Raw genomic sequence first — 24,195 nt, forward strand, 5'->3', positions numbered from 1 at the left:
GTTGTGGCCAAAAGTGTTATTTGGGGGTGGGGGGGTGGAAATGTCCTTCCCCTCCTTGTTATAAAAAATGGCTCCATGATTTGATTTCTTGTTAATACTTGGAGGAGATAAGGCAATCTGTGTCTAACTATTACTCTAAGTTTGGCTTTGTCTAAGTTATCCCCTCTAAAGCTCACTAACTAACACTTTATATCGTTTGTCATTTGTTTAATCTGCACAAAAATCTAAGTGTGTAAAGGACGAATTTGCCATTTAACGGTGTTATTTGGGTAATGTACCAAACTATGTCTGGGCTCGGACAAGTTGCCAGGCAACCAGCTGAGGCTCCAAAGATACAAGTGAGGTTTGGCAGATAGTGTTACCTCTGGACAGAATCAGGTTAGTTTCCCCCCTTTCTCCTGTCTTATGTCTTCATGCTAAGCTAAGCTAACTGACAGCAGACTCCAGTGACACATTTACCTTACAGACATAAGTCCATGACATACATCTTCTTGCCCGACTCTCAGCAAGAAAGTGAATAAGTAAAAAATAATTTCCCAAAATGTCAAACTTAAGAATATATTTGATTTCACAGACTCAAAGTTCCCTTTCAACATGTGGTTTCTTTCCACCAACACCTTGAACTTATGCTCACTTTATTTACAACCTGTATTCATTGTACATCATTCTCCTTGTAGCTCAACCACATTACACACAATAATGGAGCCCGGATGTGTCATTACTTTATATCACAGCAGAGATTAACACTTGACATTAACACTTGACCGTAGCAGCACAGCTTGCTGCTCACCTTGTGGTTTCGTCCGTGCTTGTAGAGCAGTGATATGATGGACTTGATGTGTCCTCTCTGGATGATGTTGAGGGCCTCAGGGCTCTCAATTAGAATGCAGTGCAGAACTTCCAGGATGCCTGCACAGCCGCAAATTCATCAATTAGTTAACACCCGCAGAGGAGAAAGACACAACAGAGGACACTCGTCAAAGAGACATCCATGTAGATCAAGAGGGAACACTCAGTGCTGCTGGTACGTTCCTTACTATACATTTAAAAAGTAGAGGTACCCATATTTTTTTTTTTTTTTTAAGGGAGCACTGTCATCTTTTTAGATCTTTTGAGACTCATGTCCCTGTCGAACAGAGCTGGATTGTAATCTAAGGAGATTTATAGTTTTGTGATGTCTCAGCCAGAGAAAATGCAGGGTATCTCATAGATCTCAGTGTGTGTGAGAATTAAACTGAGCATACCTGAAGAGGACTCCAGTCGCTCCAGCTTGCTCACCAGCCAGTCCAAGTTATTGGAGAACTGAGTGCAGTTGTTCCTGTTGCCTCGTATTAACGCCGCTGCAGGGTAGAAGGAAAGTGTGCATGACTCAAGTTTTGTATCAAAGATGGTAGGGATTTTTTTTATTCAAAATGGTTTGATGGATCCCCTTAGGTGCACTGCCAAATTTTTCTTCATTCACAACAGCACAAACAATGTCACCCAAAGGTGGACACCTTAAATGCATACCCAAAGCCAAGGAAGGAGAGAGGATCTGCTTTGACACCCTTATACATATTAAACTGTAAGATAGAGAGAGGGTACAACACAAGGAGAGAAAACACACGTCACGTGCTGACAAACACACCCACATATGTCCTAGCAAAAAAAAGACAGGGTCACCCAACACAGACAGACAGGGAAGAAAGGAGGGAGGCATCCCAAATCCACTTAGCACTGCGCCGGAGCAGGTGTGTGGAGGAGGGAACGGGGGAAGAGAGAGACGTGGCTGGAACTCTAATACGAGCCAGGAGGTAAAATCAGTGTAAATAAGAGTGTGAAGGACACACTTGGAGGGTAGAGGGGCTTTAGCCTGGCAGGATGAAAGATAAACTTTGCTGTCCAGATCCTCTCCTTAAGAATATGACATATCCAAACAACGGCAGGAAGAAAATCACACCTGCTAACTATTGTTCTGCTCAGAAGCGCGTCTTTTATGCCCTAACAAGCAAAGGATATGTCCAAGCCAAACACTATATTCATCAGATACAAGACAGAAGGATTTTAAGACAGAGAAGGAGAGCAAAAAATACATATGTATTTTTCCCCTGCCAGGTCATTTTAGTGAGATATGTCTATATCTGACAAAGCATATGCTAGCAATGAAGGAGGTTTAAGCGAGTTTGGAAAGGCGGGACAGATGACATCGGGCTAAAGGAGCATAAAGAGCACAGCAGGAGCAAGTAAACAAAAGAGAAAACAGCATAGACAGTGATGAGAATTGACAATTCAGTGGCCAAAAAGTCAACTGGCCAAAATCGGGGACACCGAAATTTTTGTGCGTGTGTGCGTAGGGGTGTATGACGTCTGATTTTGTTGGGCTGATGCCCTGGAAGCACATCACATAAACTGGAAAGCTCTTTTGTATGCAACGGGCCACATGCCATCAAGTCTTTTCCCCCAACGATGAGAGAATGTGTGCACGTATTAGGGGGAGGGGCATTTATGGTAAGAGTGCATGTATATTGTGTGTCTGTGTGTATTTGTTAAGCTGTTCGCAACCTGGCAATCTCAGGATTCAATCTTCCATTCTGAGGCATCTGTAAATGGCTGGTTAAACACCAGGTCAGCACAGTTCTTCATCACCACTGAGCCGCTGCACTTGCAGCTACTTTATCCTCACACGACGACTCTCGTCTCGGTGATTGATTACAGTAGGGAATTGCTTTAAGTGTGTGCGTTTGTACATACATATATGTGTGTGTGTGTGTGTGTGTGCGTGTAGTAGATGAGCTTCTTACCCAGCAGCTCGTACAGCAGGTTCAGAATATCTTTCCAGGCAGCTCCGACCTCGGCCCCGGCACACTCCCCGAAGTGGGCAGCACTGTTGTATACGTTCAGACGGTCAATACAGTTGGACACCAGAGTCAGCATGCCCTCGAACACACACACACACACACACACACACACACACAAAGATCCACGTTATATTCACATACATAAACATGAAATAAGAAGACTATGGAATATATGCATTTTAAACACAGAACTACATCTGGTATCAGTGACAAGCTGTCAGTAATATGAGAGCGTAAATTGGTGAGATCTTTTTCGGCAGTATTAAATCAGCTGACCATCCTGAACGCAGCCCAGCGGCTCTCTCCCGTCCCATTTGGTGGCCATGTCATGGTGATTTATACTACAGAGGAATATCTATAGTGATCAGATATGCTAAAACGAGGGCATAAAAAGACAAAATGGAAATTGGGGATGATTTATAATGTTGGGGAAAAATGATGAGTCAGCTGTCTGCAGTGACAAATTGACCTTCTAAGTGTAATATATTAGTGGTGGGACAGAGATGTGCTATTTTGGCGTATTAACTGAGAGAGACAGGCAAATAATATGAAAGATGAATTTCCGAAATATGCACAACTTGCAAATATTAAAAGCACTATTTTATATATTTTCTGATAATGTTTCTAAAAAAGTGAATATGTTCCATTTAGCTAATTCACATTCATGTATGTTGGCTTGAGGATATGGTGACACGTTATTGCAGCCTGTTAGAGCTAAGAAGAGTTGGTACAGTTGACATCATAGGCCCCCCTTCAGTAAAGGCAGCTGACATTTTGTAATTGATGAAAGCAATTTAGGTCCCAGTGGCTTAGCGGAAAGCTTCAGTGCACTCGTGCCAGCCTCGGGAAAACTTATAACACCAAAACTGCTGACGCCCTCACATGCAGCGCCTCCAAATACAAGATGGCATTGAAACACACCACAAAGAATCAATTGCTTTAGCCTTTCACATATTTTTTCTTGTGTAGCTTTGCCGTTGCTCTTGGCTCACTCGTATGTGCAGTCGCTTATTAAAATTGTCTCAATCACAGCCCTTCATTCTGGGTTTTTAACATTTTGCTGCACTGCAGAACGGCTCACAGTTCTATTAACTGATTTTTCATGGACTGTTAGTTTGCTACGCCTTCCTCAATGGTGAAACTCACTTCCTGTTTGAATAGGTTCTGTCGGTTCTTGAGTGAGCGCAGCTTGATCTGCCTCTCTTCATGCTCCAGCTCAGCGTCAGGGAGCTGGAAATAGGTGATGAGGTCATTGAGTGTTTGGAGCACCTCCTCGACAGGCAGGGCAACCAGTGCCCTATTCTTAACCCCCAGACAGTCCAGGTCTCTGGAGACAGGGGGGGGGGGGCAGAATGAGCACAGAAACGTCAATATTCACAAGAAAACCTCTCATCCAGGCATGACAGCAGTCCCCGCTGACGTTTGTGATCCTGTCTAGTTTTCAAATCACTCCCATTCATCACAAATGTGTTTAACTTCTGGTAAATACACTGTAATTGGGTGGCTGAGCAGACTCGAGGAGAGGCTGTGATGACTAACACAATGTTTAGCCCACAGGTTCATCCATGCTGAAATGCTGATTTCCGCTGGCCTGCTAAAAATAGCTCCTGTCGTACACGTGGGAGGGGTGTGGGGAGATGTATGTGTCAGAGCCGCGGGGGAGGCTGACAGACTCTCACATGTTCCCGCCATGAGTGCCCCCAGGCCCAACCCAGGGGACAGCGGGCCATTTGATAACAAATAAGGGTACTGGAAGCATCCATTTACGTGCTCCGCGGCTCCCTTTTTCATAGCCGGCTGTGCGTAGCCGTGACGCCACTGCAGTGTTTTCCATTTGGAAACGCATGACTGGAACACTGAGTGAGCTGTCTGGGGCTTTGGCACCTCGCTCAGTCAAAACTCACAGGCCCAGAGCTTAACTCTCCAGTGGCTGAGTTCAAAATCTGGAGGGACGTTACTTTGCAATTGTGTGGACTCTGTGAGAGTCTGTGGGGCTTTCATGTGTCTGGTTTTTAAGCATCAGCTATAATTTGGTGATGAGGTGATGTTGGGGGAGTCTCTGTTTATCATCTGTATTAACGATAATCGACCATCATCATCACTGTGGCGCTTACATAACTTGCATCACTGACAGGACACTTTATTACCCCAATAAAGTGGCTCAAGACAAATGTGAACTGTAATTTGGTTTAATTGGACAATTTGTGCGATCACGTCACTGTGTGCACCAGTGAGGAATTTAGTAGCTTTTTTTTTCTTTTTTCCCCAACATACCTGATGAATCGGTTAAAGAGTAAGGTGGTGTTGCGGATGATGCGTGCGGCGCGGGACTCTTCGTGCTGACAGCGCTGCAGGGTCAACCCGTCATCCATGTGACCTTCAGAATGTAGGCACGCCTTCAGAGGGCAGGACAGGGAGAAAGAAAGAGTGTGAGACACTGCTATGTGACGATATTGGAGCGGGGGGGGGATCAAAAAACAAAGAGGAAGCCGTTTAATGGAGAGGAAGTCTCCAGTTGTCCTCAGTTAGCACTGAGCCACAATGTCTGGAACACAGGTGCTGACACTACAGGCTATCTGGCTGTGTTTACACGGAGGACACATTGTCGCGCACATTGTCGCGCGCACACCTCTATCACTTGCGCCTCAGTAGCCAAGGGACAAGGTTTATATTTAGTCGAGGTAGAGTTATGAACTAATAGACAGTCATCTTAACTCAATCAAGTCATTACCCTGAAAGTGATTATCTGCTCCGAGGAATCTCATTTACTTATTAACTTTGTTTGTTTTTGTACACGCTTTGCATTTCAAGTTGAAGACAGAACGGTGTGTGCTTGTTGTGTTTGTCTCCGCTCACTCGTCTCTTGAGGGGACCCAGACGGGCAGATTTGACATCAGGTGCCTGATAGGAGAGCCAGAGTCCCGTGGCCACATGCGTGATGAAGCAGAGCGAGTCCCCGTATTTAATCTCTGCCACCCCCATGCCCTCGATGTCCCGCTTGGGGCTCTGCTCCAGCTTCTCCTGCACAGGGGAAAATGAAAGTGAACATATCAAAGCTGTCAGCGGGAAACGCATGAGCATGCTATTACAATACAAACATGTGCACACAGAGAAACACTGCATGCAGATTTGTTCTTAATCAAACCACCAACCAAATGTCAACTGCATCTGCTGTTTATGGGTCTATCCATCACAGTGATTGTCTTTGTACAGACACTGTGTTTGTTCTGCCATTGGTATCACTGCTACCCATAATCGACATGAAGAGTCCAGTGATAAATTACTTCACTTACATTTTATAATACATGCTTTAAATCCACATTGGAAGGGTCACTAATTGGCTCACAATCACTGGCCATATCTAGAAACTCCATTACACAGAGTACGGCTAAATGGTGGGTTCAGTCAGAGTCGGCAAGATCAGCTAAATTAACCTCTGCGGCGTAGCCTTCACTGGTCCAATAAGTCTTGTAATTTTCATTGTCCTTGAAAAAATGGTGATTTTCCAGTCCAAGGGTAGTGGGTGGTTCATTTGTGAAGGTTTAGAGGAGATCCTCTGCAACGCCTTCTCAGTGGCGTTTAATGAGGAAGTGTGTGGTTGATCCTGTGTGACACAGGTCACCTTGAGGAACAGCAGGGATTCAAGTACAAACATCTTCATGTGTGTTTGTGCCCTTGCATCTGTGTGTCCTTGCCTTAGAGGCTCTGAAGCAGAAGGCTGTGGAGATAGTGTCTGACTTCTCCCGGTCCTGCAGCACCAACCCCCTGTCCTCGGTGAGGGCCAGGTAGTGACCGGTGGTCAGGTGTCGCAGTCGGAAAGGCTGACCCCAGCGGATGTGACTCCCGCTCCAGCTGTCAAGGTCATACGTACATATTAAAATGAAGCCCACATGCAAACATACAAGGAGAAAAAGTTGTATTTCATAAGCCCTGGAAGCCTAATATTTGCTAATTAGTTCATCTAAACATCGCTGCCAGCTGTTAATTATCTATCGTGCCATGTGGTAGAATAATCAGCAAATAGCTGAAACATTTCTCTAATTAATGATTTTTCTTTTTTTTTCCGTTTAGGAAATTCAAAAATAAAACAGGGTCAAAAACACGGTTAATGTGACAAATATATTTGACACGAGAAGTGAAATGAAAAAAGGAAAGGCTGCATCACAGTGAGGCTGTAAAAAAAAAGCCAGGCTCAAAGCCATGAAAGAGACAGGGAGAGGGACAGCGTGAAAGAGAAAGAGGGAGGGAGATAGAGGAAAGAAAGAGACAGAGAGGCCACAGTGCAGCATTAAATCATAGGTGGAAAGAGAGCGAGAAAAGGACAAATGAGTGTACAGAGAAAATAGAAAGTGGAGACAGAAAGAAAAGGGTGAGATGGGAAAAAAAGGGAGAATAATGGAAAATGAAAAAAATAAAAATAAAATAAAATTCGAAGTGAGAGGCAGAAAGGAAGGGAACAGATAACAGATCATGTGAAACACAACCCACCTGATTCTGAGTGGCTCCAGCCTCCACAAGGACCTCGCCTTGGCACCGGCTTTACCCGTCTCGTAGTTGACTATCCTGGGGACAGCACAGGAGAATGAGTGGGTGGTCTGTCTGTGGATTCTTTAAACGTCTGCTGATACTGTCAAGGTCATTCATCCTGGCTTAGGAGAGCACCACTTGTTTACTCTCATTTGTCACACTGATTTTCACTGGGAGGATGTTCAGCTCAAGACACATAAACACACACTCACACACTGAAGCATGGGCTGTTATTTACTCTGCAGACTACAGCATCACATCCTTCAAACAGAGACATGTGCACCCTGATAACTCACAGCTACACTGTCTATCAGTGATATGGGTGACTGGGTCCAAAGATAAAAGAAGTCGCTCATCATCCTCCTTGCTGACAGCTTGGAGTGTGTTTGATCTGCCCCAGAAAAAATGTAATACCTCTAAAAAGCATTCTCCTCCTGTTGAATTTCAAGGACAACACTAGGAGAAAAGCCAAAGCTGGAAATTAATATCTAATCCCGCCCCCACATTTGCCATGCTCTGTTCTAAAAATAGACTCTGTGTGTGTGTGTGTGTGTGTGTGTGTGTGTGTGTGTGTGTGTGTGTGTGTGCGTACATCTCATTGGCACCTGGGTGAGTGTGTATGGGCCTTGCCCACTGTTTTGACCCACTTCAAGCCCAGTGTGCCATTTTTCTGCGGCCTACCTTATCTGTGTTGGCACAAAGCAGCGACACTGTGGATAAAAATAACACAGCCGCCATTTTGGCTCCCCGGAGAGCCGAGTGTTACGGTGGTCACAGGCATTTTTATGAAGCGCGGAGGAAGATGGGTAACTCACAGGTCAGTTAGCTTCTCATGTGCTATGTAACAGCTTTGCTTTCACTAAGCTGCAAACTGTAATGCTGCTGCATAATCTAGTTTGTTCAACACATGCTGTGTTTCGCACCTCTGCTGCTCTTCACTCTGGTCTGATCCTGGGATGGTCACTACCTCGTCATGTCCATGGAACAGCCGCATCACATGACCACCCAACAGGTAGCCTGTTGGCAAAGGAAAGACAGAGCTTTTAGATATGGTGACTCTAGATGTGTAATTTCCTGTTTTGTTGCTGCTTTTGCCTCCACTGTGAATACTTGAATGCAGAGAGTAATTTCCCCAGGAGGGATCAATAAAGTAATTAAAATAAATAAATAAATAAATAAATTGTCACCTCAGAGATGTAATCTGGAAAGCAGCTCTATCTATCACAAAAGTGGGTTATAAATTTAGGGAGAGCTTCTGCACTTTGGGTGGTTTTCTAAAAGACTCAAATCCTGTTCCAGTTCCGACAACATGTTTCCCATATATCCACCAACAAACATTAATGCCGGACATAGTCAAAGCCACAAACAATATTTTAGACTGGAAATCATCAGATCCGTGTTTCAAAAATGAATGAAACAGAAACATGAATTTAATTCTGAGGGCGTTAAATGAATGTAAGAGAAGTGTTTTGAACCTTTGGGGGCTTTTCCTCGACTTATTAGTAGAAACTTGAATCCATCTCAAAGATATATTTGCTAATTCACATGCAACTGACGGCCTTTTTACTTCTGACTTATGAAATTTGCAAACTTGGAAAAAACAGTGGAGAATCGCAGGGAAATTTGTGAAGAAACTGCAGAGGCTGTTATTGTGTGTGAAGTCTCTACCTTCCTCTATGTTGCTACCAGAGCAGATGGGATGGACGTTCCACAAGGTTTGCATGAAGGAAGCATCCACCTGGATATTGCCATTGGAGATGGATAAGTGCTGCGGGACAGAAGGAAAGATTGCATGCACCAGTTACTTAATTGTATACATCCATACAAGTGACAGTACATGGACTTGTTAGTAGGCAAAGATAAAGAATTAAAATGGATTTTACAAGAAAGTTTTCCTGTATTGTTTTTATTTTGATTATTAAAGTTATTGACTGACAGAATAAAAAGATTTATCACCCCGAACCTGTCACAGTAAGACTATATTAAACATTTTTGTTTGCTGAATGTCTTGAGATTGATGTGAGAACAACTAAATTTGGGTTTTGCGGACAGAACACGCACTCGCTTCAACAAGAAAAGTGACTTTTCAGACAGGGTTCAACTAAAGTTTGAAACACTCTGTGATCACTGATCCAGAAGCAAACTCCAGTTTATCATTGAGTGTTGAGGGAACCATAAAACTGACTGACAGATGCCTTGAGTGTTTAGGGATTTATACTGTCTTGGGGGCTGTAATGCTGTGTGTGTGCATTGGTGTGTTTTCCACAGTGTTTGTGTGTCAGACTTGTGTCAAAATAAAAAAAAAATTGTAGCAGCTGTGTCCTGATCATCCTCTCTCCCCAGAGTATCTCTGCAGCCCTCAGGTACTGCTTGTCCCCACATACCACTATGTGGGTGACAGCAGGGGCAGACTACCAGATTGACACTGATGACTGTAAGGCAATAGTGGTCATCTGACCATGCCCCCTCTGCCATAGGGGGGTAAACACCGCCTGGCTGCTGTCACCAACTTCATGAATCACAGGGAACATGTTTTCAGGGGTTTACATAGGGCAGTGCTGTGATGCTAAGCTCAGAGGGCAGAATGGTCTAATAGCAAAAAAAAAAAAGCCAGTTGCTGAAAAGGTCAGCTCAGAAGTGTAATAGTTGCATAATTATTATTAATGGAAGCAGGATGTGGGAATGTGACGAGCATGATAACGGGAGCAGTCTAAAGAAATCATAATCCAAACCAGACATTTCCAGTCTGGATCAAATTTTGCTTAATATTATTGTCAGAAGTTGCTGTCATCCAGAAGGAAAAAGTTGTTGCCTTTGACGTTAAGGCTCCTGCAGGAGAGAGGTCATGGGGAGAGTGCAGTATGTTGAAACAGGATTGGGATAATCTGAAATTTTGTCACATCAGGGGAAGAAGAGTTGATTGCTCTCCTACATTATGCAAACACACACACACCAGCTGCAGCGTCAAGGATCCAATGGCAAACAACAAACTTACAAGGTACCGCTCTGAGGAGACACTGACGAGGATGAGGTCATCACCGATGCGCACTTTCTCTCCTTCAGATCTCTGTTTGGAAGCAGGGTGGATTGTCCACCAACAGGCCTCACCTAATGGTACACAAAAACACATACACCTATAGATGCTGTCTCCATATTTTAATTCAAACAAACTGTCACTGCGAAATGTTCCTATGTAATTACTAGTAATGTAATAAAGCCAAAGTAGGCTGAAATGAGAACTTGGACTAATGTGGATGCACCATGGTAACAAAGTTTTCAAGTCATATTGAGGCGACTGCTCATCTACCGATGGATCCAGGTATCACGATACCCAACAAGACTATCAAATGAGCTAGAGAGATGTAATCAGCACTGACAAAAGAACCACACCGTATGTCTACAGTGCTCCACGGGGAATTTTAACCAAGAAGCTGAAAAGACACACAGGGAAATGCTATCGTGAACAAATAAGGTGCAAGGAGAGAGATAAAGAGGGACAGACAGAGTGAAAGAAAGAGGCAGAGAGACAGAGGAACAAAGACAGAGACCGACAAAGAGAGACAGAGACAGTAAGAATGAAAGAGAAAAAAAAGAGGAGGATGAAAGCAAACTGTACCAGAGCTTTTCTTTTACCTGTTGAGTCCTCCTGCAGGCCGACATCAAAGGACAGCTTATCTGTCTGTGACCTTGATGTCTTCAAACAGGCCAGGTACTGTGGTCAACACACACATCAAACCACATGAGACAGGGTTGTCACACACACTCTGCCGGTGACCTTGCTCACATACTGCTGTTCATGTAACTGTCATTTATATTGCTAATGATGTGTAAATCCAGCTACTGTGATATTTTGGATTGAAACTTTTTTTTTTTAATGATGGTGACTGACATGTCTAATCTCTTACCATAGAGCTGAAGGAATGCCGCAGGAGGATGGCATGTCCATACAAAAGAGTCTTGTGTCCGCCGCTCTGCGCTGCCTAGAGATCATTCACACGCATAAAAACACACATACACACAAATACGTAGTTACGTGTCAGCTCAGGCTTCTGACAGAACAGCCACAGTGGTCTCCCTCCAACGGCTTCAATCTACACCCGACCTCTGGCACTGAATGTTGACCTCAGCGAGGACCTCCTCGTTATTGATGATGACCTCAAGCTGGGGGCACATATGTCCTGGGGAAGGTTTGAGACCCCTTCTCACCAATGAAGACATGCAACCTGAATTGCCACAGGAGATGGTGTTTCTGGCTCCTGTATCCCGGAGCGAAACAGGATACGGGCTCATCTTTCCAGCACTCCAACTACAGGAATGTGGGAAGGATGCACAACTACAGTCAGTTTCCGATGCAATGTCAACATTAGCAGGGAGTAACTCCACTGCTTATGGGGTTGGGTTAAGGTGCAGGAGAGGGTCGAATGATATCTCTACTGGTAGAGATGCAAAGGGAATACAGAGGAGTTTTTGTTGGTTTTCTTCGGCAAGCAACTCCCGTGTTACTCACCTTCCTTGTGAGCCTCTAGGAAGCATTAAGATAAGAAAGAGTGTCATTATTCAGAAAGAACTATTGTTCTCCTGAGTCTTTCTGTCTGCCGCTGCCTTATTTTAATCTTTGGTACAAATTATTAAACTCCTAGGGCAACACATGACTGCCAGAAAGTTTGACAGGCATTAAGGAAAAGAAGTTGACTGCCATTTTTTTGGCATTTTACAAAGCAACAATGCCAACACCACATCCAGAAATAATCTATGAAACAATTCCAAACAGCCAAGTTTAACTATAAAAATGTCACATTAAACTGAAACTACAAGAACAGCAGGACCACTAATGATATGTATGTAACAAAACTATATCTATTCTGTACATTTTTACAAAATTAGAGTCATATTTCATCAGAGAGATACATGAATACATGAATGGTATTGTTTCAAGAAAACATCCTACAACCTGTCTTTTATTCTGTTTTTTATCTCTCTTTTTTCTCTCTATCCGCCCCCATCGACCAGCTACTGGGACAATAGCCGGCCTGTGATTTGATGCAGTTGTGTCGTGCAGACTGCAGCACCGGCTTCCAGGCTTCTTCTGTGCTGTTGGCTACTGCTATGTGCTGGTTGAGGTACTGAGCTTAATGCGGCGAGGCACGTCCAGCTGCAATCCCCACAACCAATAAACCCACGTCTCCTGCTCACTTCCTTATCCTGTGGCCAGGCAGTACCGTATACAGATAGAGTACACTGAGGGTAATTGTAGCTCATATCAATGAGAAAAGAATCTTCTGCATGTAGAGACACATTGCAGCAAAAATTCAATACACCGTGAGCTGTTCTATAAACAGTTTTACCCTTGGATCATTGAACCATAAAGGAAATGACTATTGGATCAAAGAGGTTTAAGAGAAGAAACAGGCGATGAACTGTATCTCTGGTCCTGCTGTTGACCACAAGTGACATCCTCATATCAATTTAAAGACGTGACATTTAGCAGGAAGCTGCCTCCCAGTGTGCGAGCCCTGCAGCAGATTGGCTGCAGTATTGTGGTTTCTCTCACTAAAAGGCAGTAGGAAGAGCCTCAAGCTAACACCAAGCCAAAAGAAAAAAAAAGAGGTGACAGTGACAGCAGAGAAACACGAGCATGCCAGAGGTCATCAGAGCAGCTCTGTCTTTTTGACTCGTTATTTGACCAATGACCCCGAAATCAAACGGGTCAGCGCATTTTGGATGAGACGACGGCAAATTTGCACAGAGCGGTTGCTGGTGGAGACTGAGCTAAATGGGGGTTGGCATTTACACTAGCTGTTAGTGTGTTGTCTTTACAGGTCCTCTCTGTGTATCTGCGCCTTCCGGGTAAAACAGACTGAACAACTGATTTTCTCCAGCCACTGTCTTATTGATAAGCCCATCTGTTCAAAGACGTATTGATTTCAGAGTCTCAGCCGAGACATATTCAACCTCCATTTCCCCTTTAATGGTGCTTTCTCCAGTGACATTTCATCGTAGGCGAAGAATGATGAATAGGTGCAAAACATCGAAAACAGATAAACGTGAGTGGTGAGAATGCACTGAAGTAACACACTTAAAATGGCCAATCCAAGCCGTCTAAAAGTGTCTGTGGTGTGAAAGGTTAAGAAAAAAGTATATCTCTCTCTCCATCTACACATATAATAGTATAGTATTCCAACTAATGCATCTTGCACATCTTACTGCAAAAACCTGGGGCGCTATAATGAAGTAACAGTTAAATATGTCCACTTGAGCTTTAATTTAGCATTTAATATTTTAAGCACCCTTTTCTCTGCTGTGGCTCATAAGTCCCTGCCAGCTAGCTCTTCCACTCCCCACAACAGCACTGGAACCAATGGTCTTGACTTCCGTCATTCTGCTTCACAGATAGTCCGCTGTGGCCACAAAGCTCTAGCTCTGACACATCCATTTGTCTCAGAAGTCAAGTCAATGAATATGAGCCTTAACAACTGAGGATTTATGGACCATCCTTACCCAGGTGGCGTTAAAGGGTGAACTGGATAAAGCAGAAAAGACCCCAAGTGCTGGGGGGCTTTATCTTTCTTTTTTAACTAAATCACTCGTGATCATTTTCTGTCTCTTTGCAGAAATTTTGGTCTCAGCTGTTTGCATCATCTCAATCCATACCATAGAACACAGCCAAGATGAGTTGAGGAAGATACTGTGACAAATGAGAGCTTATCCTACGTGGGGGGTTGCATAAAACAAATGATACTGCAATGAACATCCATCTGAATCCCCCGAGGACAAGACAAATGTTAATCTGACGCTAATCCGGCATTGGTGCCGCTCCAGTTCTCCAGCAGTGGAAGGTGAGCTGTGTGAGAACTGATGTTTGTGGGAAACCTTATTGGGAAGTCTATACCAAACTCCATTTGTCTCTGTCAGCTCGGTAGGAGCTCAGACACAATCTCCTCACTCAGTGTTCACAAAAAAATCCATTACAATCATCCAGTATTTCAAAGCATGAGCTCTGGTGTTTGCATAAACCACCATTTCTAACAGAGGTAAAGACAAATGCTGGGTTGTGACGTGTTACAGTAGACAAGCCACAGAAGGCCAATGAGGAGAGAACTAATTGCGGAGAGGTATTGCGACTAATGTACTGTGTCATGCATTAAGGGACGAGTGGGGAATGGTAAGAGTGATGAACATACCCATCGATCCGGGCCGCGTGTCTATCATGCGGAAGATGGAGATTATACACAGAAAATAGAAGGTAAAGATGGGAGAATTAAACATCTGTCACAGCTATGAGAAAGAGAAGGAAACACACTTGCAAGAAGACAATTGAAAGAACATCAGGAGCAGAGAACACAGTGACGAGGGAGTGTTGATCACAAATTCAAGCCAGACCTCCGCTTCACTTTTGTTATACTGGAAATTCAAAGCAAAGCAAATCTACTATTAGCTGTTCTCTTTGCTTGTGGACTTTCTGGATTCTTATTTTTACAAAGGAAAATATGAAGCTAAATGATGCTGTTTTACTTCTAAGCTTGATGTTTATCAAATGGGCCGACTGCACTTGAGGAACAGCTGCATTAATGCCGAGGTATCCCCTTCATCTTCTCTGATACTCATGGGGGGCCCGGACCTCTCTGCAGCTGGGGTCCCAAGGCAACTGTAATGGGTCTATTTTCTCCATTTATCTTTTTACGGTGAGTGAACAAGTTAAGAATGTTTAACTTTGCTTACTGCATTCATTACAATAAACTCTTTTACACCGTCCTCCCTCGAATGTCTAAACAGAGTGGCGACATACAGTACATGACTCAGAGATGGCTTATGAAGAGTGGAAGTATGGATTGTGTGTCTGATCTGTGTGTGTGCATGTGTGTTGTGTGTTAGCGTTTGTTGTGTGTGTACCATCACTCACCCCTTCACTGTTCTGTCCACTCTTAGCCAGCATCTCCTGCAGGGCCCGCACCGACAGAGACTGCTCCAGCACGAAGGTGCAGATGCACAGGTCTGGAGGAACATACTGCGACAACAGAAAAGTGGGTCTCAGGTTAAAAATGAACACAGCTGAAAGTTCTCACAAAGGAGTTGTTTTTAAGGATACTTTTATTTACTTTGCATACAGTATTCCTCTGTGTGTTCGTTTTAATGGTTTCAAGCTGTATGAGGCAGATTTTTAATGCATCTGGGATGATGAGGTTACAGAAGCCAAAAAAAAGTTCACAAACTTGCAAAGAATTCTTTACATGATTTCCACTGTATTTAACCATTAACCATTAACCACGAAAGAAAAGGGAATTTAAGTTCAGGAAAAGTGTATTTCATCAGTTTCTGGAACTTGAAATGTTTAAAACTTTTATCTCATTCTATGCATGAGGCCACCAAAATGCAAAATTTCCTAGTGTAACTTTAAATGGGTGTCACTGCCAGGTCTGTTACCTGTACAGAAAACAGGAGGCTGCAGCCAGCCTTCCAGCAAACCTGAGCATTAAGACTTCACTCTGTTTCCAGACACGCAGCTAAGCTAACTGATTACTGGTGGTGGCTTTAGCGTAACCACACAAACATGAGAGTGGTATCTTGTCATTTAGCTCTTGACAAGAAAGGGAATACTTTCCAAAATGTCTAGTTTCTTTATGTGGGAGTACCAACAAGAGGCAAAACAACAAACATTAACTGAGGACTTACATTTAATACAAAATGTAGAGTCGCTTCAGAGACTAACAAAAAATTGCCACAGTCATCCTGGCAGGGTATTCGCTTCAGTTTTCAGTCAGCAATAATCACATCTCAGCAGAACTTCACAGACTATGAAATTGCCTCTGCAAAAAAACACAGATATCACCTGCAAGTGTAAAAAGGACCTAGTGCATTTCACAACTTCCTGCTTGTACAGTTTTTTTTTTCAGTACAATGGCACGTGATTGGCTGGTTTACAAAAAGCCCCACCTTTACCATGCAATGTCGATCATGGGAAAATGAGGAGATCCTAGAATGAATGTATGGTAGTAGTACCCAGCACTACACTTATTAGACTAATTTACTCCAGATCCTTCTTCAAATGTGGCTTTGGTTAGAGCAGCAGTTCCCCAACTTTTTCTGGGACATGTGGATGTTGCACCAGGTCCATTTTACACTTGCAGGTGATATCTGTATTCTTTTGCAGAGGGAGTTTCACACCCTGCCTGGATGACTTGAAATACACTCAGCTGTTGCAATTTTTGATGGTCTCTGAGGAGACTTTATGTGTTGCAGTAATGTGTTAAATGGCTAGATCAGTTGGATAGTAAATGCATGGTAATGTGAAATGAAACGGTACCCTGCACTTCTGATGTTATAAGAGGTAGCTGGGTGTTACAGCTTTATGGTCAGAAATGGATAAGTCAGCAGCAGTGATGCTGATGAAATACAATGTCCAGTTTTTGGTCAGACATCAAATAATTGATTACAGGGGCTTTGTTAGTATTAGACCAAACGTTTATTAAGCTTCACACAGTTTTTGTGCATGTATATGGAAATACGTTTTTGCTATAGAAGCAAAACATCCACAAATAGCCAGAAAAATGAAAAGTGCTCCCTGAATCTACAGGGATATTCTGATTAGATGTCCACTCATAAAATCTGTGCTGACTGCTGCATTTTTTACTGCACTTGAACCAAGTTCGTCTTAATCGAGTGGGCGATATTCATTAAAAGGGACTTTATAAACAGATTAAGTGCTCTCAGGTCGGTCTGTGCTCAGATAAGCCAGGTCTTGGACAGAGCACTATTAGAAAAGCAAAGAAGATGCCAAATAGCATCCCAAACCGGGGCAGTGCCGGAGAGGACAAGAGAAAATAGGGGAAATTCACTGACAGAATGAGGGAAGCAGGGATGGCGATATCGTGGGGTATGGCTACAAGATAAATGATACCGACCTAAACACCTTCCCTGGCCTCCTTACTGAGCATCTCAACTTCTTAACTGGATCATTCACACTGGTAAATCTTACCTCGTTTGCAAACTTCACACAACACAGTTTCAGAGTGAAGAAACAATAGATTCACATTTAATAAATGATTATTAGGATTACAATGAGGATTTATAGAAGCATAAGCCAGTGTGTTGGAATCTAACATTGCTGTTTCTAGTTAGTCTCACTGGCATTGCGGACTACAGACACACTCCCAGATGCCACAGTTACTTACTTTGAATGACTTCTCTTATTTTGAGAGACAGTATGAATTTATTTTAATCCCTAACATCATTTAAAATGAAGCGCTTGTTGTGCAAACAGGCAGAAAAAGAGGACACTCCCATGAATCAAAATAGAGGAATAGTTTGATATTTTGGGGAATATATTTTACTTTATATTCACTTTATATGTCTTGCCCAGAGATAAATGAGAGGATTGATACCACTCTAATATCTGTCCATTGAAGAGGCTACAATCAATACTTTTATATTGACAAAGGTTCACATGACTATATGTGAAAAGGGGTCGCTCATTTTTCTCACAGCTCTGTGGAACTTCACAGGTTCTCTCAGGCTGCCTCTCAGGTAATATCACCTGTTTTAAGTCTTTATGCTAAGCTAAGCTTACATTAATGGACAGATGAGAGTGGCATTGACTCTCTCACCTAAATCTAGGCAAGAATCAAATTATTTACTTGCCAAAATGTCAAACTATTCACACTTATACATCCCTCTCTCTCAGTATGTATGCAATACAACCAGTTTGAGCAATGCTGTTTGGGTCAGTGATGCTATCCTTCTCTTTAGCAGTGTCACTGTAGAGAAATCATAATAAAAGGGTCTGGTGGGAAGCAATCCACCCCCGCCTGCCCACATCTCTCTGGGTGACTAACAGCTGACCTTTGCTCTCTCCAGACACAGGACTGTAACATTTGGTGGGGAGGGGAGCCGCCTTGAGAGAACAGGGAAGTGAAATGAAGGTCTCTAAGAGCTGGAGGGGATGATGAGTGTCCACCCTTGTCAGGATGTCCCCTCACAAGGCAGAGGCAGGGAGACAGCTTTACCGCAGCTTGGCCATGCCCTGACGCTTGGTTTACGACCAATCATGTGTTGAGGGGAAGAGTGTATCTAGACGATGGGCGAGGATAGATCACGTCTTTATTTCTGTCTCCAGAGACAGGGTCAAAAAGGGTTAAAGCTGACCTCCCTGAGGAGGTGACCTCGTACCCTGCCACCCTGTGTCCACTTAATTGGAACTGCAGCTAAAACTGTTCACTGAGGAGATAATGAAAGGAACTAAAACAAATAATTTGCAAGTATCAGTTAGCCACAGCTTGTTCCTTGATTCACATACTGTACACACAACAAAGTGTGCCAGTGTGGAATGTGGGCATCTACTCTCCAGTGGTCATACTACTGAGTCGCTGACAGGAGAAATTGCCGGTCATACATCACAATCAACCAGCTTCTCACAGGCTGATTGATGTTGCCATTTAAACTGTGCACACTTTAAATCAACCTCATCCTGTCGTCCTGGCTCTGTGCTCCATTACTAGACTAGTTCACCAAGGCAAGGAGGCATCCTATTCAGTTGTCCGGGCCCACTCCTAAATTGCCATCTTGGGTTTTTTCCCCACTCTCTGTCGTCGATCCCAAAGGTGGCGTGATGGCTTTTCATAAAAACAGCAGGCAATGAAGACAAAGTGCCAGATAGGGAGAACATCTATCACACCTGTCAGGTATAATTACCTTCCAATATGGGGTGAAAGCCTAACCTCCCTCTGCAACACAATCCCCCCTGACCCTCCCCCACCATAGACACACATACAGTATTCTTTGCGAGAGCCGTTGGAGGGCAGGAGAGGGTTGTTGAGGGGGGAGAATGCCAGGAGTACATGGATCTATACTCACATGCACACACAAATTCTGATGTACACCTATTCGTTCTTACTCTCTGAGACACCTCATGTGGTTCCTGTGTCCCTGAAAAGCATCTTTGTATCTCTTCATACACACTGCACGTGACTGGTGTCCTGCCTGAGAAGAATTTAACTAAGGTAACACTAATGGATTATGATTAAACACTAATCAATGCAGAATAAGCTCCTTGGACAAGCTATGACAAAGGTGGAGCTACAGGAAAATGCCAGATTAGCAGCAGAACATCAGGGGCCAGCGAAAGGTGAGAATATCTTCTCCAACAGCCGGTCATCATTCAGATAATTGTGCCTAATAGCTTGATCATTCGCTGAAGAAAAAATTGGCTGTGGAAGGGATGTGTTTCAGAATCTGGGTTTGTTACTCAAAGATGCATTAAAGCGGCAGCCCACTGATTACAATGGCAAACAATTAAATTTAAGTGATTAAAACTTTGCACTCGGTCGCAGAAACCAGCGAATGTGTCCACAGCTACAACAGTGCTGCTCAGCTGCAATAAAGCTGTAGACAATTACAGCCAACGACAGCTCTGTTTATGAAACAATCCATCAAACGCGTGTAGGGGCGTAATTTCAGGGAATTATCTTCTGACGGCGGGCCCTACAGAGCTGTCCCTGAACCCTTGGAAGAAAAGCTCATCAAGAAGACTGTGGTGGATGTGAGCTGTTGCTCCTGCTTTTATGACGTGCTGCCTTCCTGTGCGTCTCCGTTCGGCTTCGCTGATTGTTTGCTGGACCTACACAATGGTGAATTAAATGGATGTGTTGGTTTCCATGGATCGCTCACCTGGATGAATGCATCCTTTCATCCGGTTCACTTTTCTGCAAACTGCTTCCTGCGACATTTGTTGAGTATATAAGTGTCTGTGTGTGCATATGTGTGTGAAAACAGAGTTGATTCTATGGCTGCAGCGAAAACAAACAAGATTTTTTTGAGCTGAGCAGATACATCCCACGCCAGTAACACGCATCTCTGTGTTTCAGACCAGAGAGAATCCAACAGTGCAACGGCGGAGTCAGGGTGCATACCTTCGCTTCAGATGTGGGCTCCAGGTAACACAGCCGGTTGCCCAGACCCTCAGCAGCCAGGCAGAACTTGCGATTCTCCTTCTGGATGCAGGCCACGCACTGGAGCACCACTTCATCATCCTGTCAAGACAAAACAGACTTCAGTCTTTGTGTCTGTGCATGCGAGTGTAGATGCTGTGAGTATGTGCGTCATGTCCTGAGAGAACTCCAGTTCACTCACAGGCACATACCCACCCCAGTACTACTTCGAAATATCATCATTATACTGCTCTAGAACCACTGTGTGTTCCCCATAGCAGTGTCACTATTACAATTTGTGAGTTTTCAATGAGGTACGTTCAAGATAGAGAGGGAGACTACAAACAAAGAGCTGCGTAAATTGCCATCATGCATGTTTTAAATGTAGAAATCTTTGGTATAGCTACAATGAGGACCAGCTTATTCGTTTTAAAACCAGTATCCTTAAACAAGAGACTGAGAACAGAGCTCCAGAAACCATAAAATATAAAACTGAACAGTCAAGTACACCTTAAAGAGTTAATTCTAATAATTAAAATATACTACACAATTTATCCTTTTTTCTCTGCCCAGCCAACTGGGGGTGGGGGTTCCCCTTCTAAATGTAACAGTCAAACAGAGACTATCCATGCCTGATCCCTTTGAGTCGACCCAAACTCCTCTAGGCTGTTTACTCTGTTTATATGGTACAAATGAGGTTGAGGCAATTGATTTTTTAAAAGGAAATAATGGTCCACGTAAATGAATGCATTTATGTATGTAAAAGAGAGCAATTACATGGCTTTGATGCTGCATTAGTAAATATGTGTGAGATTGCGCTTACATATATTTGTTTATGTATATTTATCATATTTCTGGATGCACTTATCTAGTGAATGTCTTACTGGATGTCTAGCATCCAAGTTTGTGAAGTAAGTGGCTACTAGACAAGATTTCCTAACAGAAAATTTGCATCATATTTGCTGCACATTGGCATGTAACTGAAGGTCTTTGGAAGGGAAGCATTTCATCATGGATCAACGTCAGCAACTTCTACAGCTTTTCAACACTGTGTTTATGAAAGAAAAAATAGGCAGCATAAATAAGTAAATGGTTTAAATATTTAATGCCGATGAGCCATAGGCATTAAGTCTGCTTATCAACTGTAACAATTGTGTACATCAGCAAAGGCAGGTGTAGTAACTAGCATCTCCTCCAATATGTTTTTTTTTTGGGAGCTGAAAACATACATCTGATGCTGCCGTTGTGTAAATGGGTTGATTGTATTTATAGTGTTGGCCCTGTAAACGCTGATTTGTTACTCTTAGCAATAGCAGCGCAAGCGGAAATCTGCTGATATGGGCTGCTATGGGACGGAGGTGGGAGGGGGGCTTCTGCACAATGGCCAGCTGCATTATTTAATGTGAGAGGGATTGTGCTGAGAGCAGAGTGCAGCAGTAGTAGTAGTAGTAGTAACAGTAACAGTAACAGTAAAGCGCTCCATTACAGTGCAGCATGATGCAAAAGAGACAGAGAGAGATACAGATGAGTAGCATCTGTATGCATGTGCTTGTACAGAGCATTAGAAACACTACATGAAAATCAATATGACAAGCCTCGGGGCCCTCGAAATGCATGCAAGACACCTTTATTTCGTGTTGATGCTCACGTGTGCCTCTGAAATGGCACAGGGAGAAATTCTAATTCTGAGCACACTGTGAGCCTCAGTCTGTTCTCCAGATTTAACAGATTTAAGATAAAATTTTGTCATATTATGATTCAAAAGGTTTACGTACAGGAAAGTTTCTGAAGCTTTCAGCCACATTTTAGTGGTCATGAAGATGGTTCAGTTGCCATTATGTAACCAAAGTATGAAATTTTACTCCATGGCAACTGAGCAAATTGAGCTGCTGAGAGCTAGAAAATGTGGCTGAAAGCTCTGGAAAATTGGAATGGAATTTTTTAATTAATTAATTTTTTAAATTTAATCATTTCAATCATTTAAGCATATCTTTAATCACATCTTAATGAATATTGTTCATTAAAAATAGGCTGCAATATCATAATGTAAATTTTGGCAATAACATTGAGCCCTTGTGTATATTTTAATTATAATACACAGTATGAGATAAATGTATACTGTATGTATAGTAGGAAGCAGATGTACTTGAGATAATACTGACAGCTGGAACTGATTCATTCCCTTCATGGGACTGTTATGAGAAGGACTTTGGATAATGATAACAGTCTTGGATCAATATGAAGATGTTATTCAACTCAGATGCAGACTGAAATGAATAGCCCTCTATGGCAAATCAACACTTGACTGGGTTGGAACACGCAATCAGTCTCCCTGCTGAGGGAGCGGGAATAGGGTTGATTTGGGCCATATAAGGACAGTATCGATCCACGCATCACATTCCTGCCTGTCTCAGTGCCAAGATGCACATGCACAGCCGGGCACTCCCACACACATATACACAAGCATCTCTTTAACCAGAGTGGCTAACTCTCATGTCCCTGCCACTGTCTTGCCCACAGCTGACTGTTTTGAAGCACAGTTAAAGTTCTGACATTGTCTCCCCCTCTCCCGCCTCTCGCTCATCCTCCAGTGTACCTACCTCCTACAGAAGACGAGGGGACTCTCACTGCTATCAATCATTCATAAAGTGAAGCACTAAGTGATGTCAGGAAGGAAGGAAGGAAGGAAAGATGCTCTGCTTGATTTAGGCTGGGTCAGTTTACAAAATCTGAAGAAAACATCAGACTTTCGGCTGTCTGTATAGAAAGATCTCTGTATTGTATATTTACGGCAACAACTAAAAGATCAAGCCAAGTCAGAGTGCTGTGTAGAGGGTATATGTCAAATAGTTCACTATGTCTAGACAGAAATGGGAAGTTTAAAATGGTAAATAAAAAAAAAAAAAGTGATGGACAAATTAAATTAAATTAAATTTTTGACTTAACACCAGTAAAGACATCACCAAAGTCAGGATCCATCCTCTGGACCAGACGCCACTGTATCGAGGCTAAAAAACCCTCTGTGAGACTGTACTGAAGCACACAAGCTGGTGGAAAATAGCCAAAATGTGGCATCAGGGGCTCAGCTCTCTACAGATGTAAGTAAAGAAAACATAATTCATTAAACTGTCTTAAAACCATGTGAAGGGAACTGAGTCTCCAAGGGCACCTTGAGATTGAATTTGATTCTATCATAATATTCCCTCATTCACGCTCTCTCTCTCCCTTATTGCTTTGTTCTCTGTAAATCCATGCATTTCTCATCTCCACCGTGTGTGTGTGTGTGTGTGTGTGTGTGTGTGTGTGTGTGTGTGTGTGTGTGTGTGTGTGTGTGTGTATGCATTAAAGCAACAGCGAAAAACTCCACCTTGCTCCGATGAGAATTGTGTGAGTAACCCTATGGCATATCAATGAGCGGGCTCTGATGACAATTCAGCTTATTTTCTTGGTTTTAACCAATCATGCTCTCCTGATGCACAGGGGAATGATGTGATTTTTGCATAGTGACAGGTAGGCACGCCAAAGGTCTCCTTAACAGAGCTGCAGTGAGCCAATTACTGTATTGAACTGTACATGAATTCATGCTGAGATGAGAGACACTTTCTCCTGTAAAACACCAAAGTCCAGAGAGTGTAACACTGCCAGTGCTGCCCTACAGGACCTTTTAGTGTTGCTGGCACTACAATGGACTGCACTTATTCACACAAGCACAATACTGCTTTTAAATAAATTATCATTATTGATGACAGTAAAGGGTGATTACAGACTTTAGAGGCACATAATGGGCTGTTATGGCTTGTGAAACAATAATCCTGGCATTAGAATTTTTTTTATATACACTGCTGCATAGTTTTGAATCCAGTCCTCTACAGACAACAAAGATAAGAGGCCTGGGGTTCGTGGAGTGCAAC

The 24,195-nt window shown here is 43.1% G+C and overlaps 1 protein-coding gene and 1 pseudogene across 1 annotated transcript in view; both read right to left on the bottom strand.

The window, feature by feature from the left end:
- The window catches only part of LOC121196816 (ryanodine receptor 3-like), a 71,822-nt gene extending 56,483 nt beyond the window's left edge, over positions 1–15,339 (bottom strand). The window contains 14 exon segments of the mRNA XM_041059950.1: positions 791–909; positions 1,245–1,340; positions 2,781–2,916; positions 3,984–4,164; positions 5,112–5,233; positions 5,694–5,822; positions 6,491–6,689; positions 7,326–7,400; positions 8,288–8,381; positions 9,033–9,132; positions 10,360–10,472; positions 10,998–11,076; positions 11,270–11,344; positions 15,265–15,339. Of these exon segments, the coding sequence (XP_040915884.1) occupies positions 791–909; positions 1,245–1,340; positions 2,781–2,916; positions 3,984–4,164; positions 5,112–5,233; positions 5,694–5,822; positions 6,491–6,689; positions 7,326–7,400; positions 8,288–8,381; positions 9,033–9,132; positions 10,360–10,472; positions 10,998–11,076; positions 11,270–11,344; positions 15,265–15,297 (1,551 nt within the window). The 5' untranslated portion in view covers positions 15,298–15,339.
- A 715-nt stretch (positions 15,340–16,054) lies between these two features.
- LOC121197830 lies at positions 16,055–16,180 on the bottom strand (annotated as a pseudogene).
- Between the last annotated feature and the right edge of the window lie 8,015 nt (positions 16,181–24,195).

This window comes from Toxotes jaculatrix, chromosome 17, assembly GCF_017976425.1.
Source record: "Toxotes jaculatrix isolate fToxJac2 chromosome 17, fToxJac2.pri, whole genome shotgun sequence".
Taxonomy (NCBI): domain Eukaryota; kingdom Metazoa; phylum Chordata; class Actinopteri; family Toxotidae; genus Toxotes; species Toxotes jaculatrix.